At 46.0% G+C, this 15418-nt stretch overlaps 1 protein-coding gene across 1 annotated transcript; it reads right to left on the bottom strand.

Moving 5' to 3' along the window:
• Positions 1-1095: 1095 nt before the first annotated feature.
• On the bottom strand, positions 1096-2052 carry LOC100465804 (olfactory receptor 5C1). Its single transcript, XM_002931237.3, has one exon. The coding sequence runs from the start codon at positions 2050-2052 to the stop codon at positions 1096-1098; it is 957 nt and encodes a 318-aa protein (XP_002931283.1).
• Positions 2053-15418: the final 13366 nt, after the last annotated feature.

The raw sequence follows: 15418 nt of genomic DNA, 5'->3' as shown, positions 1-15418 counted from the left end.
TCAATTATTTCTAATAAGAGCTCAAAATTATCCAAATTCTGACTCCCAAATTTATCCCAAACCTACTACTAATTAAAATCAAACAAATGTATATAACTTCAATTCAATCCTTAATTTATCTGATTGCTTTTAAATTCCAAATCCAGCCCTGGCTCTGTCTTTACCCTAACTGTAGTCTTTTTTTTTTTTTTTAAAGATTCCACTTATTTAACAGAGAGAGAGAGACAGCCAATGAGAGAGGGAACACAAATGGGGAGTGGGAGAGGAAGAAGCAGGCTCCCAGCAGGGCAGGGAGCCCGATGCGGGGCTCGATCCCAGGACTCTGGGATCACTCCCTGAGCCGAAGGCTGACGTTTAAAGCTGAGCCACCCAGGAGCCCCTACCCTAACTGTAGTCTTAAGCATAACCAGAACCCTTATCCTAACCCTATTCTAACCACATCCATAATTCTGACCCTTTCTAATCTTATCATATGCCTGACTTAATGAAGCAGGGGCCAGATTCTAACCTAACTATTGGGTTTTAAGGAATGAGCCTGTGTTTGTTCCCATGCTGTTCAGTCAGTTCCCTGAGAGATGGAATATATAGGCTAATAGGGAGGGGTATTTGTTTTATCAGATTCAGTCCCATTCTTTGGCATGAGTGGGTTCTGAAGATGCTCTCTTGGGGTCCAAGAGAGCAGGAGCAGCCTTACTGGTCATGAAGAACCTTAAAAGGGCAAGAATCTAGGAACACTTGGAGCCAACACAGTTTTTACCTGGTGTTTCTGGGAAACAGCCTTCTAGAAGTACAAGGGGCAAATACCTCCAGTAAGTTCACCTGGTAACATCTAGGGCCTCAAGTTTTGAACACTGAGGGACCTAAGGCAGCTTAACGGCCACATTAACCTGATCTTGGTTCTGGCTCTAGGTCTTGTCCTAGATTAACCCTCTTGGGAGATTCTTGCCTTCCTTCTGCAAGCTTCTCCCCTTTCTAGTCCCTTCAGCAATGTCAAGAGACACCCAAGCAGAGGTTCATCTATCTTTACCCACAGTGACAGGGGCCAGAAAGCATCCTCTTATCTTGTCATAGTTCTAACCAAGCTCCTTGGACCTCTTACTGGTGCTCTGGACCAGGGCAGCAGAATCGGCTCCAAGACCTCCTGACCGCCTCCTTGACTTCCTTGTTGCGGAGGCTGTAGATGAGCGGGTTGAGAGCTGGGATGACAAGAGTGTAGAACAGAGATGCCATCTTGTCAGTGTCCAGGGCGTAGCTGGAGCTGGGACGCAGGTACATGAAAATGAGTGTCCCATACAGCATGGCTACAGCCGTGAGGTGAGAGCTGCAGGTAGAGGCTGCTCGCTGACGGCCCTCTGCCGAGCGCATGCGAACCACAGCCCCAACAATGAAGCCATATGACACGGCAATGACCAACACAGTGGCTGTCTGGATGAAGCCACAGACAGCGAAGAGGAGGAGCTCGTTGAGACTGGTGTCGTTGCAGGAGATGGCCAGCAGTGGAGGGATGTCGCAGAAGAAGCTGTTGATCTCCCGGGAGCGGCAGAAGTTCAGGCGGAAAGTGAAGGTCGTGTGGATAAAGGCACTCACTGCCCCGCCCAGGCCTGATGCTCCCAGCAAGGCCAGGCATACACGCCACGACATGACCATCGTGTAGAGAAGAGGGTTTCCAATGGCCACGTAGCGGTCATAGGCCATGGCTGCCAATAGGCAGCACTCAGCATCAGCCAGCCCTGCGAACACAAACATCTGGAGGGCACAGGCTGTGTAAGGGATGGTGGCGCGGGGCAGCAGCAAGTCCACTAGCATCTTGGGGCCAATGGCTGAGGAATAGCAGGCATCCAGCAGGGAGAGGTTGGCCAGGAAGAAGTACATAGGCGTTTGCAGCCGGGCATCCACACGGATCAGCAGCACCATGCCCACATTTCCCAGCAGACTCACCAGGTAGACTGGCAGGAAAATCAGGAAGAGGGTCACGCATAGGTCCCAGCGATCCGTGATGCCCAGGAGAATGAATTCAGCAGGGGTAACCCAGGTGAAGTTCTCTGTAGTCATCCTGCTGGACAGAGACTAAGGAGAGGTAAAGCAAGAGGGATGTAAGAGATAGGTTATGCCCATCATGGAGGACGGAGGAGAAAGCACTGGGAGGCAGGCAGACTCGGGCTTCCATCCTACTCATGTAACAAGATTGCTATGTGTCCTTAGAGAAGCCACATAACCTCTCCAAACCTTCCTTTCTAACTCTGATGAGTCACTGCAACTTAACCTTACTGAGGGCAGAAATCTTGTCTGTCTTACTCCGTTTTCTATCCCCAGTACTGAGAACATTGCCCAGCACATAGTAGGTGCTCACCAAATGTTTGTTAAATGAATGAATGATGGGTAGGGTGATAGCATCTGGCCAAGGATGGAACACTCTGTGACTCTAGATGCATTCTGCTTCCCAGTTTCCTAAGGAGGGAAAGAGACAATGAAATGGACAGAAAAAGTCTCCTGACCCAAAGGGTAACTAGCAATGGGTCTTGAGGTTCTGGGAGGACATATTTCCTTTGGAGTAAGACCTGGGTGAAGAGAGTGCAGAAGTGGTCTAGTATCTTAGGGAGACAACAAGGAGTGGACAGAACAGAAGGTTTGAATGTATTCCAGGGCCAGACTCTCCACCTCTCCGAGCCTTAATTTTCTCATCTGTGTAATGGGAAACAAGGGTGCAAGGATTAAATGAGATAATGCATGTGAAGGACCTCTCTCCCACAGGGCCTGGTACACAGCAGGCATTTTCATGAAGGATCAATGAACTGAACTGAACTAATGCCTTGCTTCACTACTGGAAGGAAGCAACTTTCAGGCAATCAAAAGTAGTGTAGTTTCCAGAAAGTGTAACATCGTTTCACACTCTTGTGCTTTTGCACTTGCTCCTTCTGCCTGGAATCCATTTGCTCTTTGTGTGTTTAGCAAAGCGGATCTCCGAGGCTTACCTAGTGCATGCCAAGGGAATGAAACTACTCCCTTGTTTGTGCCCCGCTGCACTGACGCTTATGTCTGTCATGGCACATCAGCCTTCTATTCACACATTTTGTGTCTGTCTCTCCTGTGGGCTTGGAGCTCCTTGACCCAATATTCATTCAACCAACATTTATCGAATATTACATCACACCCTGCAATTCATTTGTGTATCCCCAGGGTTGGTGTATAATCAGCGCTCAGCAAGTGTTAGTTGCATGTATAAAAGTGAAGCATATGAACATAAGCAGCACACAGACTTGGTTTTGAGTCCAGTGTCCACTGCTTTCTGGTGTGTAAATTTGGTCAAGTTACTTCACTTCTCTCAGCTTGTTTCCTATGTGTATGTTAGGAATCAGACTACCTCCATTGGAGAGTTCTAAGAGGCTCTAGGTGTGCGGCATGGGGGCTGGAGCTAGGTAAATGGTCTTTCCCCTTTCTTAGAGAGAAGTTTACATGTTTGGCACCTACTTGTGCCTGGCGAGGATGATGGTCTTCCTACAAAGGGCAGCTTGGATGAAAAAATTTCATGATGTCACATTTTGGTCAGGTCGTGCTGGTGGAAATGTAAATTGGGACATTTGAAAGAGAATCTGGCAGTTAAAGACCCACAGTGTGCATACCCTAGTGTCTTAATCTGCTGGGGCTGCTATGAGCACCCTAGACTGCGTGGCTCAAACAACGGACATTTATTTCTCAGGGTTCTGGAGGCTGGGAAGTCTGGAATGAGAGTGCCAGCATGGTTGGCTTCTGGTGAGGGTTCTCTTTTTGACTTGCTGATGGTTGCTTCCTTACTGTATCCTCAAACGGCAGACAGAGCTGGAGAGCAAGCTGATCTTCTCTTACAAGGGCACGGATGCCATTATGAGGACCCCACCCTCATGACCTCATCTAAGCCTGATTTCTGTCCAGAAGGCCCCACTTCCAAATACCATTACACTGAGGGGTAGGACTTCAACATATGAACTGGGGAGGACACAATCGGTCCATAACACCTAGTAATTCTCCTTCTGGGTGTTTATTTTGAAAACTCTCACACACGTATACAAGGAGATATGCGCAAGGGTACAGGCACTCCCGGACTGTTTGTAATGGACAAGGATTAGCCAAGCCTAAATGTTTATCAGTAGCTGCATTGGAGTTAAACAGGAATGGATTCAACTTCTACGTATCGGTGTGGAGAAATCTCAAAAACACATTGGCATGAAAACATGACTTTCAGAGAAACATACAAATTAATGAAAAAGTACAAGATGATTTTTATGTATATGTATGTACATTTTTATGTATATGAACCATACTGCTGGGCTCCAACAAAAGATGGGATCCCAGCTAAAGAGACACAGGGCATTTCAAAAATTTGCATCACTTTTGCTCCATCCACACATCCAGAACTAATCCTTCTCATCTTTCATGATGCGGAGTCACTTTTTGCCAGGAAGCTTTAACTCAACACCCAACTGCCCAACCTCTCATGCTGGAACCCCGGTGACTGGACCCTGTATTAAAACCCTCCTCCATTGTTTTATAATTACCTGTGTTTATCTCTCTCACCTCATCAAGCATTTGGGACTATGCCTAATTTTTCCCTCTCGCCTTAGGGATACAGAATTTTAGGGATCTTCCTCTCCTTAGTAGGGTCACTGGTGGAGATCAGAAAGCTTCTAGGGGTAGAGAAACTACTTCTTCTCCATGAACAAATCCACTGGATGACTGACATTCTGCATTCAGAATCCAGTTGGTAGTCAACCTCTTGTGTGTTTCTGTGTTCTGTCCAGAAAACAAACACTACTCACCTTCACCAAGTGAGGAGTAGAGCTGCTTCAAGTGCATCTCCATTTCTCCATCTGTAAAATGGGGATAATGAAGCTTCAGAGCTTTTAAGTTGTTTTGAAATTTTTGAGTGCAAGGATCCCCAAACTTCATGTAGCTATTATGGAGTGTGTGTGTGTATGTGTGTGTGTATGCATGCACATACACAAAACACAGAGTCAATTCTCTATTAATTTCTCTCGTTGCCTTACTGCCCATGAGAATATTCTAGGGTATCTTTCCTTGAAGGTGAGAAAGCTGAGTTCCAAAGAATGGGGACTTGTTCCAAGATGCATAGCCATGAGGGGATGAAGCTGGGGCTTAAACTCATATCAGGCTCCAAATCCCACTTCTTTGTCTCCAGGCAGATACTCTAACTAGATCGCTTAGTAGATCACCCAAGCCTGTGGTTGCCACTGTCTTGTCTCTGGCCTCGCATCTTTAGATTGGGCAGATTGGGCCAGATCAGTGGTTTCCGGTCTACTCTATGGACTTCTGTCATTGGAATTACTGGTGAAGCTTTGGGTAAAAATAAATGGTTGTGCACAAGTGTCCAGAAAGTCTGATTCAGTTGATCTAGAGCAGGTCTCAGAAATCTGTACTTGAAAAAAATGTTCCAGGTGATTCCGGTGTGCTGCATGATTTGGGATTCCTGAGCAGCAGAGCTTCTTAATCTTGAGTGTGCCTAGGAATCACCTGCGGATCTTGGCCAATGCAGATCTGGCCTCAGAAGCTCTGGGCGGGGGCTGAGATTCTGCATTTCTAACCAATCCCCCGATGCTGCTGATGCTGCTGGTTTGGACGCCATGCTTTAAGGAGTAAGACCCTAGGTCATAGTGGAGAGCATTTTCAGCTCTGATGTCTTAAGATTCTAGCTTTCTGGAGGCTTCTTTTCCTGCTAGCTCCTTTCTCTCTGCTGAGCTCTGTTTTGAGTCATCCTCTCTCTCCAGGCTCCACTACACTCAGGAACACATTTCAGTTTGGTGAGGACGGCCTCCTGGCATTTCTCAGCACGGGACTTGGCTATTTCCCAGCAAGCCTGAGTTCTTAGCCCATTCCTCCTCAGCACACAGGCATTCAATTCGTCTTAGTCCAGATACCAGCCTCTGTCCCCATGATGGTGTGTGGTTACTGGATTGTTAGGACATACCTAGGAAGTGGAGGTGGGTGGGGAGATCTTCTGGCAGAGCAGCTCCGATCCAGCCTTTGGGGTGTGAACAGCAGGGGCAGGTAGCAGGGACGTCCCCAGTGCAACATAGGAACAGGGGGGACTTATACTCTTCTTGGGCCCTGGAAGAATGGCCTCTTTCTGTTTTCATCCTGACTCCTTCCCTCTCTGCTGTCTTAGACTCCGTGGAGATTCCCGCTCCACATCCTTTGGGGACTCCATGATACCTGGTGGCAGGGGAATGCCAGGAGTGACTCACACTTTGGTGCCTGGGGAGGATGGAAAAGTTTGGTTAATAGGTCCCCAGGTTCCATGTGGGCCAGACAGTCATGCTGCTTGGGGAGAGCGGTTCCCTTGGCTCGCTTTGCCCATCCATTCTTTGGGCTCAATATTTTTTTATTATGCTTTCTGATCTCCACCAATACAAATCCTTCTTGTGGTTCCCCTAACACTTAACATTGTTCCTCTTGCCTGAAATGTCCAGCCTCTTCCTCGTCTACCTGAAAAACTCTTTTTGTTGGAGAACGAGCTCAATATCACCTTCTGCAGGAAGCCTTCCTGTCTCTGCTGTAGAGACACTGTTGCCCTGTGTGTGTCTTGAAGCATATACATGAGCACGATTCTGAGACGGACGAGGGAATGTGACTGCACATGATGCAGCAGCAGACTGGAAGCATCCAGAGGCCAGGGCCAGCCATGGAGTCAGCACTCAGGAAATGAGATCCATGATCTTACGGTGGGCCCAGGCATAGGTGATTTTTAAAAAAGATTTTATTTATTTGACAGAGAGAGAGAGAGAGTGAGCACAATCAGGGGAGTGAGCAGGGAGCCCAATGGGGGGCTCAGTCCCAGGACCCTGAGTCTAGAACCATCCACCAGAGTTCCCAAGTGGTGAGGATTGGTGAATAGATACATTGGCCCCCTCCATTTAAGTGAATGTTCTAAATATGCTTTGGTTTGTGTGGACACTGTCTGGTCTAACCCCACCTTTCCCCCTGTCACTGTGGAAGCCAGGCTGCCATCCTTAGGGGCAGGGCTACCTTTCCTGGGCAACATGCATGGTGTGTGCAACCAGGCATATTCGTAAAGCTGCAGCCACATTAACATCTAAGGGTCAGGCCACAAGTGGAATCCTTACACACAGGGAAAACCTTCTCATACACGTTCCTACTACAGATCTGTCTTTTTGGCTTTAGATACCTGCTGCTCCCGTGGTGTCCGGTCACAAAATGGGCACTTGATAGAAGGACCTTTCTACAGTGGGGCTCACTTGTGTGCCCGGCAAAAAGCGTGAATCCAGCTGTTGGGTATGTGGGCAGCTGCCCTTCTCTGGCTCGTCGGGATTGCCATGGTGCCATCGCCACTCTGGGGAGGGGATTAGAAGGCACTAACACAGCAATTTAGGGAAGAACAGGCTAGGACTAGTACTCTTAATTCATCTGATATTATTAATGCTGATCCAGAAACCTGGCCCGTGGCACATTCTATCAGTAACACTGGGCATGGATATACTATACAGGCAGCCCATCAAACTGCTGACCGGAAGGGTCCTAAAACTACCACCCGCAGAGCCATGGGTGATGGCACTCAGATTTGGGATGGGTTCATGTAGCCTACACTAGGTTATGGATATTTGAGCACCTGGCACAGAACAGAAAAACCACTGAGAACAGAACCAACCCAGTTGCACCAGGGGTATGGGATGAATATCACTGGAACTATGCAGTCATTCTGTCACATTGAAGGATAGTACTGACTGGCTGGCCTGGCCTGGTATTTATTGGGTAGCCCCAAATGGGACCCAGTGTTGTATGGCAAGAAATTTTGGCTATGCCTTCCACCTGGATGGTTGCTGGGTCAGTACATCCTGGGTTTTCCCTGGGCACAGGGGAGAACCCACCCCTTGGTAGCAAAAACTGCCACTCTCTCTCTCCTCAAGGCCAGATGGACATGAAGCTTTTTCTACTGGTATGATCATTTTGCCGGGAGGACATTAAAAGGTAGAAGTCCTTACTAAATTTATAAGCTTTAATGATAGTTGGTAAACAAGTCTTAAATGATAGTCGGTAAAACCTGTCTTTACCGAACACTGAAACGCTCTAAGGAGACAAGCTGTCCTCCCAAATAGAATGGACTTGGCCATTATTACTGCCTGGCAAGGAGGCACCTGGGCTATTCTGTAAACAGTGTGGTGTTTGTTCATATCTGATGAGTCTGCTAATGTAGCCTTTCTTTTTTCTCCCCCCTCCCTTTTTTAAAAAAATTCGAGTACAGTTGACACACAATGTTATATTAGTTTCAGGAGTACATCATAGTGATACAACGTCTCTATGTGTTATGCAATGCTCACAAGTGTAGCCACCCTCTGTCACCATACAACACTGTTACAATATCCTTATGTATCGTCTGTATTAAATCACACCAGGACGCAAGTGAACGCCCTGAGTGAACTGACCCCCAGCGCAGGGGACTTAATAATTATCAGCGGTTTGGCTCGTGGGGTTCTAGGTGGAAAAACACGTTACTTATTTCGGGAATCATTACCTTAATCAGTGTTTTCTTTTCTACGTCCCTGTCCTGTTGCTATGGTATCTGCTTCCGATGCAGCCAGATAGCCACCCAACAGCCACTTCCATGCTAGCAGCCCCCTTTGCAGACCGCTCCGGCCACACTGCGGAAGCCGAGGACGCGTGAGATGGTAAGCCCGGGTCCCAGGGGTGGAGTGTTGGAGGAGGTCACGGAGAGGACGTGACCTTCGGTTGACCCTGCCGTCCGCACGTAGCTCCGCCCACTGTTCCCACCGTGGGAGCCATTTTCAAGGACGCAGCCTTGAGAGAGCGAGTTGCTGTCGAGTTCCTTTGGACGGCAAAGTGACCGAACGCCTACGAGGCCTCTCTCTATGCAAACGTCTACGATTCCGGACGGCGGGTGCGGATATCTACTTGCGGCGCCCACGACAAGACGTGCCCTGGGTGCAAGTTCTCTCGCTCGTTGACGCTGCCGCCTACCGATCCCAGTGGCCTCCTTCCTTCGTCTCCCTGTGTCCTCCGTGTAGCCAGGCCAGTTTGCGAGCCAGCAGGCGGGGATCCTGTCCCTCTCCTCCACGGCAGCTGAACCGTGCTTTCCGTAAGTGGAGGGTCTGCGTGGGGGTGACTTTCCTATTCCCCTTCATCTTTCACAAGACTTTTTTTTTTTTAAGATTTTATTTATTTATTTGACAGAGATAGAGACAGCCAGTGAGAGAGGGAACACAAGGGGGGAGTGGGGAGAGGAAGAAGCAGGCTCACAGCAGAGGAGCCTGATGTGGGGCTCGATCCCATAACTCCGGGATCACGCCCTGAGCCGAATGCAGACGCTTAACTGCTGTGCCACCCAGGCGCCCCCATCTTTCACAAGACTTTTATTTATTTTTTTTAAATTTTATTTATTTGACTGAGAGAGAGTACAAGCAGGGGGAGTGGCAGGGAGGGAGAAGCGGGCTCCCGACGTGGGGCTCGATCCCAGGACCCTAGGATCATGACCTGAGCCAAAGGCAGTTTGCTTAACCGACTGAGCTGCCTAGGCACCCAAGACTTCTTTCTAATATATTTTTTCCACATCGGATTAGTTCTTCCTTTGCTTATGGTAGACCTGAATGGATATTATAGTTGGCAGAATATTGCCACAGTTGTGTGCAAAACAAAAGGTTGCTTTGGTTCTTTGGTTGTGAATGATAGTACTGTGAACATCCATGTACAAGCTTTTGTGTGGACATGTTTTCTTCCTTAGACACCTAGGAATGGAATCGCCATGTTACATGATAAAGAGTTATCATGTTTAATTTTTTGAGAAACTGTCCAACTGTTTTCCTAAGTGGCGGCAGTATTTTAGTTTGACTGCCAATGTAGGAGGGTTCATCTTTCTCTCTTTCCTTGCCGAGATTTTGATATTGTCCACTTTTTGGATTATAGCCATCCACGTGGAAGTGAAGTGGTATGTGGTTGTTTTGACTTGCGCTTTCCTAATGACTCACCACGTTGAACATTTTTCAGGTGCTAATTGACGCTTTGTATATTTCGTTTGGAGAAATGTCTATTCACATCTTTTGCCCATTTTAAAATTGGGTTGTTTATCTTTTTATTGTTGAATTGTAAGTGTTCTCTATGTATTCTCAATGAAAATGTTATCAGATAGATGATTTGCATGTATTTTCTCCCTTTCAGTGGGTTGTCTACATTTTTTAAAAAGAATTTATTTATTTATTTGACAGAGGGAGAGAGAGAGTACAAGCAGGGGAGTGACAGGCAGAGGGAGAGGGAGAAGCAGGCTCCCCACTAAGCAGAGAGCCTGATGTGGGGCTCAATCCCAGGACCCTGAGATCATGACTTGAGCCAAAGGCAGACACTTAACCAGCTGAGCCACCCAGGTGTCCCTGTCTACATTTTTTTAATTGACGTATAGTTGACACACAATATCTGGGTATGCAACATAGTGATTTGACAACTCTGTGTGGTACACTGTGCTCACACCACAAGTGTAGCTACCATCTGTCACCATACAACACTATTACAATACCATTGACTGTATTCTTTATGCTGTACCTTTTATTCCTGTGATTTATTCCTTTCATAATTGGAAGACTGTACGTCCCACTCCCTTTCCCCTATTTTGTCCATCCTCTACACCGTCCCCTCTGGCAACCACCAGATTGTCCTTTGTATTTATGAGTCGGTTTCTGTTTTATTTTGTTCACTTGTTTTGTTTTTTTAATTTTTTTTTATAATAATTTTTTATTATGTGATGTTAGTCACCATACAATAAATATATCCTTAGTTTCTAATGTAGTGTTCCATGATTCATTATTTGCGTATAACACTCAGTGCTTTGTTTTTTTAGATTCCACATATAAGTGAAATGATATGGCATTTATCTTTTTCTGACTTATTTCACTTAGCATAATACCCTCTAGATCCGTCCATGTTGTCACAGATGGTAAGCTTCCATTCTTTTTTATGGCCTAGTAATATTCCATTATAGCTATCTATCTATCTATCTGTCACATCTTCTTTATCCATTCATCTATCGAAGGACAGATTGCTTCCATATCTTGACTGTCATGAATAATGCTGCAATAAACATAATGTGCAGATATCCTTTTCAAATTAATGTTTTTGTTTTCTTTGGGTAAATACCCATTAGGGGAATTAGTGAATCATATGGATTTCTATTTTTAATTTTTTGAGGAAGCTCTGTACTGTTTCCCATTGTTGCTGCATAAATTTACATTCCCACCAACAGTGCGCGAGGGTTCTTTTTTCCCCCACATCCTTGCCAACACTTGTTATTTCTTATCTTTTTGATACTAGTCATTCCTACAGATGTAGGGTGATATCTCATTGTGATTTTGATTTACATTTCTCTGGTGATGAGTGATGTTGAGCATCTTTTCACGTGTCTGTTGGCCATCTATGTCTTCTTTGGAAAAGTGTCTATTCAGATTCTCTGCCTGTTTTTAATCAGATATCTGTTAAGTGTTTTTAAATTTGGTGTTGAATTATGTAAGTTCTTTATATATTTTTGATATTAACTCATTATTGGATATATCATTTGCAAATATCTTCTCCCATTCAGTAGGTCGTCTTTTCATTTTGTTTGTGGTTTTCTTGATTTTGATGAATCCCATTTACCCATTTTTTTCTATTACTGCTTGTGCTTTTGGTGTCATATTTAAGAAACCACCGCCTAATCCAAGGTCAGAAAGATTTATTCCCATGCTTTCTTCTAAGGGTTTTGTAGTTTAAGCTCTTAACATTGAGGTCAATGATCCATTTTCATTAATTTTTGTATGTGGTTTGAGTTAAGGACTAGCTTCATTCTTTTGCATTTGGTTATCCAGTTTCCTAGCACTATTTGTTGAAAGTATTATTCTTTCAATTCTGTCGAATTGGCCTGGCAGCCTTGCTGAAAATAATTGACCATAAACGTGACTTGTGGACTCTCAATTCTATCCCTTTGATGTGTCCTTGTGCCAGTACCACACTGTCTTAATTACTACAGTTTTGTAGTAAGGTTTGAAATCAGGTGATGCAAATCTTTCCAAATTTACTCTTCTTTTTCAAGAATATATTAGCCATTCTGTGTCCCTTGCATTTCTATGTAAATTTTAGGGTCAGCTTGTCATTTTCTGCAAAAAGATGGCTGAGATTTTTGTAAGGATTGCGTTGAATCTGAATTATTGGTTTTAATAGGTTTTTTCGTGGACTCCTTAGGAATCTTTAAGTATATAACATCTGTCATCTGCTTATAGACATAGTTTTACTTCTTTCTTTATAATCTGGATGCCTTATATTGTCCTTTTTTACGTAATTGCTCTAGCTGGAACCTCTGTTGAACAGAAGTGGCAAGAGTGGACATCTTTATGTCATTAATTTTTTTTGGAAGATTTATTTATTTATTTTAGAGGCGCAGAGGGAGAGGGAGATAGAGAGTCCCACGCAGGCTCCATACCCAGTGCAAGCCTGATATGGGGCTGATCCCATGACCCTGAGATCACGACCTAAGCCGAAACCAAGAGTTGGATGCTCAACTGACTGTGCCAACTAGGTGCCCCTGTGTCATTCTTTTTTTTTTTTTTTAAAGATTTTTTATTTATTTATTTGACAGAGATAGAGACAGCCAGCGATAGAGGGAACACAAGCAGGGGGAGTGGGAGAGGAAGAAGCAGGCTCACAGCAGAGGAGCCTGATGTGGGGCTTGATCCCGTAACGCCGGGATCACGCCCTGAGCCGAAGGCAGACGCTTAACCGCTGTGCCACCCAGGCGCCCCCCCGTGTCATTCTTGATCTTGGAGGGGAGGAAGAGAAGAATAGATAAAGGGATAGTGGAGCTCACAAGAAAAGCGGACCATGTCCAGGTGACTAGGGTGGGCTTGTGTAAGAGGGTGCTGTTTGCAGATGATGTGGGACTTCAGTAAGCTGTATGGGCCTGGAGAAGAGGAAGGGCAAATGGAGGGGAAAACAGCATTAGAAAAAAGGCCCTGAGTGGAAATGTGGATGGTATATATGAGTGAATGATACTTCATATGTAGTCAGCATCCTATTTTTAAATAATTGTATGACATGAGAGGAGAGGAAACTCCTGTAGAAAGTAAGAGAGATGTGAGGGAGAGAACTGCTTCAATATTTGATATCATTCTAGAAGTCATGCATTGTTTCAGTAAAAAAATAACATGCTGCATACTGAAAATCACTGAATTGTATAGTGTAAAATGGTGAATATTTTAGCCTACAAATCATATCTCACTGAAACTGTCATGAAGAAGGAACACATTAGGGGCACTTGGCTGGCTCAGTCAGTGGAGTGTGAAACTCTTGATCTTGGGGTTGTGAGTTTGAGTCCCACATTGAGTGTAGAGATTACTTAAAAATAAACCTTAAAAAAACTTTTAAAAAAAGAACACATCATATTGAAGTCAAAAACCACTCACTGTTCACATGAACTCTGCATAAAGAAGGATTTTCTAGTAACACCTGCAAAAGTGTCACAAGGAGGAATTATTTTATTGGTTTCATATATGTAAATTGAAAAAACTTATTTATGTCAAAAAATCAAAAAGAAAAATGAAAAGTGAAGAAGTGGTTGGGGAAAGTTTGCATTAAAAAAAAGTGTTCACATCGAGGTCTTTCATCCGGAGTTTATCTTTGTGTATGGTGTGAGAGAGTGGTCAAGTTTCAGTCTTTTGCATGTATCCATCAAAATCCTAGAGGAGAACATAGGCAGCAACCTCTACGACATCGGCCAAAGCAACCTTTATCATGACACATCTCCAAAGTCAAGAGAAACAAAAGATAAAATGAACTTGTGGGACTTCATCAAGATAAAAAGCTTCTGCACAGAACCACAGGGGGAGGAGTCCAAGATGGCGGAGGAGCAGGAGGCTTAAATTTCGTCTGGTCCCAGGAATGCAGCTAGATAGCTATCACCATTCTGAACACCTACAAACTCAACTGGAGAATGAAGAAAAGAATAGCAGCAACTCTAAGAACAGAATAGCCACCACTTTCTGCAAGGAACCCAGTTTAAAACAGGAGTTGAGCTCCAGCTCAGCGTTCCAAGATGGCGGAGGAGCAGGAGACCTAAAGTTCGTCTGGTCCCAGGAATTCAGCGAGAGAGCTACCAAACCATTCCGAATACTTATGAATGCAACTGGAGAATGAAGAAAAGAATAGCAGAAACTCTATGAACAGAAAGGCAACCACTTTCTGCAAGGAAAAGAAAAGATGGAGGAGGAGTAGGCGACCCTTTCTCAGCTGGTCCGAGTCGAGCTGGATATCTACCAGACCATTCTGAACACCCACAGAATCAGCCTGAGACGCAGGAAGATACATCTGGATCTCTACAAATGAACATCTCCAGTGCTGAATATTGAGGTACAAAGCGGGGAGCTGTGAATCCGAGCACAGATATAGGAAGATAAAGGGAAGGGGGAGGGAGCCTCTGCGCTCAGGCACCAGGAAGTGATAGCCCCTTGCTCTGGGGAGCAGGCTGGACTCTCAGACCAGCACCCGCAAGAGAGCGGACAGGGGCAGTGAGCCTGGGAACGCCCGTGTCCAAACTGAAAACAGGAGCTCCCGACCGCACACTCGAACTAGAGTGAAACCGAGAGCTCAGGAGTGCAAGCGCGACCAGACTGAAAACTGGCGCTCCAGAGCACAGGCGAACCATACTGAACCAGGGAGCTCGGGAGCTCGGGAGCACGCACAGGGCGGCTGGCGGCTGGCGGGGTTAGAAACACAAAGTACAGAGACACGCCAGCCCTGGAAGTGAGGGCTAGGACGCCGGGTGTGGGGCGCACAGCCTGGGATGCTGCAGGGTTGAGCAGCACAAACAGAAACAGAGTTAAAGTAGCCAGAACATCAGTGGAGAACCGGCCGCAATCCCTCCGTTCTGTGACAGAGGCTGAATTTCGGCCCCTACTGCTCTGACTCTCTGAAGAGGCATAGCAGACCACCAGGGAAAGCCGCCAGAGAGCAAAAGCCTGGAAATACCGGCTCACAGGGTGCCCATCCTGATCCCCCCTCGCAGGGGACACGGAGACTCTACCCAAACAGGGTTTCCTGAGTATCGGCGCGGCAGGCCCCTCCCCCAGAAGGAAGGCTGAAAAATCAAGAAACCCACAACCCAGGGCGCCTGAGTGGCGCAGTCATTAAGTGCCTGTCTTCGGATTAGGGCGTGATCACAGGGTTCCTGAAAGGAGTCCCTCATCGGGCTTCTCCGCTGGGAGCCTGNTTCTTCCTCTCCCACTCCCCTGCTTGGGTTCCCTTTCTTGCTGACTGTCTGTCTCTCTCTCTCTCAAATAAATAAATAAAATATTTAAGGAAGAAGCCATATCCCAGGGCGCACGGCCTGGGTCCCAGTCAATAATTTAGGCTCTGGACAACCCCGCAATCTCTCCTCATCAGA

This window comes from Ailuropoda melanoleuca, chromosome 7, assembly GCF_002007445.2.
Source record: "Ailuropoda melanoleuca isolate Jingjing chromosome 7, ASM200744v2, whole genome shotgun sequence".
Lineage (NCBI taxonomy): Eukaryota > Metazoa > Chordata > Mammalia > Carnivora > Ursidae > Ailuropoda > Ailuropoda melanoleuca.
This window is presented reverse-complemented; position numbering and strand designations above follow the sequence as displayed.

Coding starts and splice junctions, on each gene's coding strand:
- LOC100465804 (XM_002931237.3), bottom strand. CDS start 2,052: ATGACTACAGAGAACTTCACCTGGGTTACCCCTGCTGAATTCATTCTC.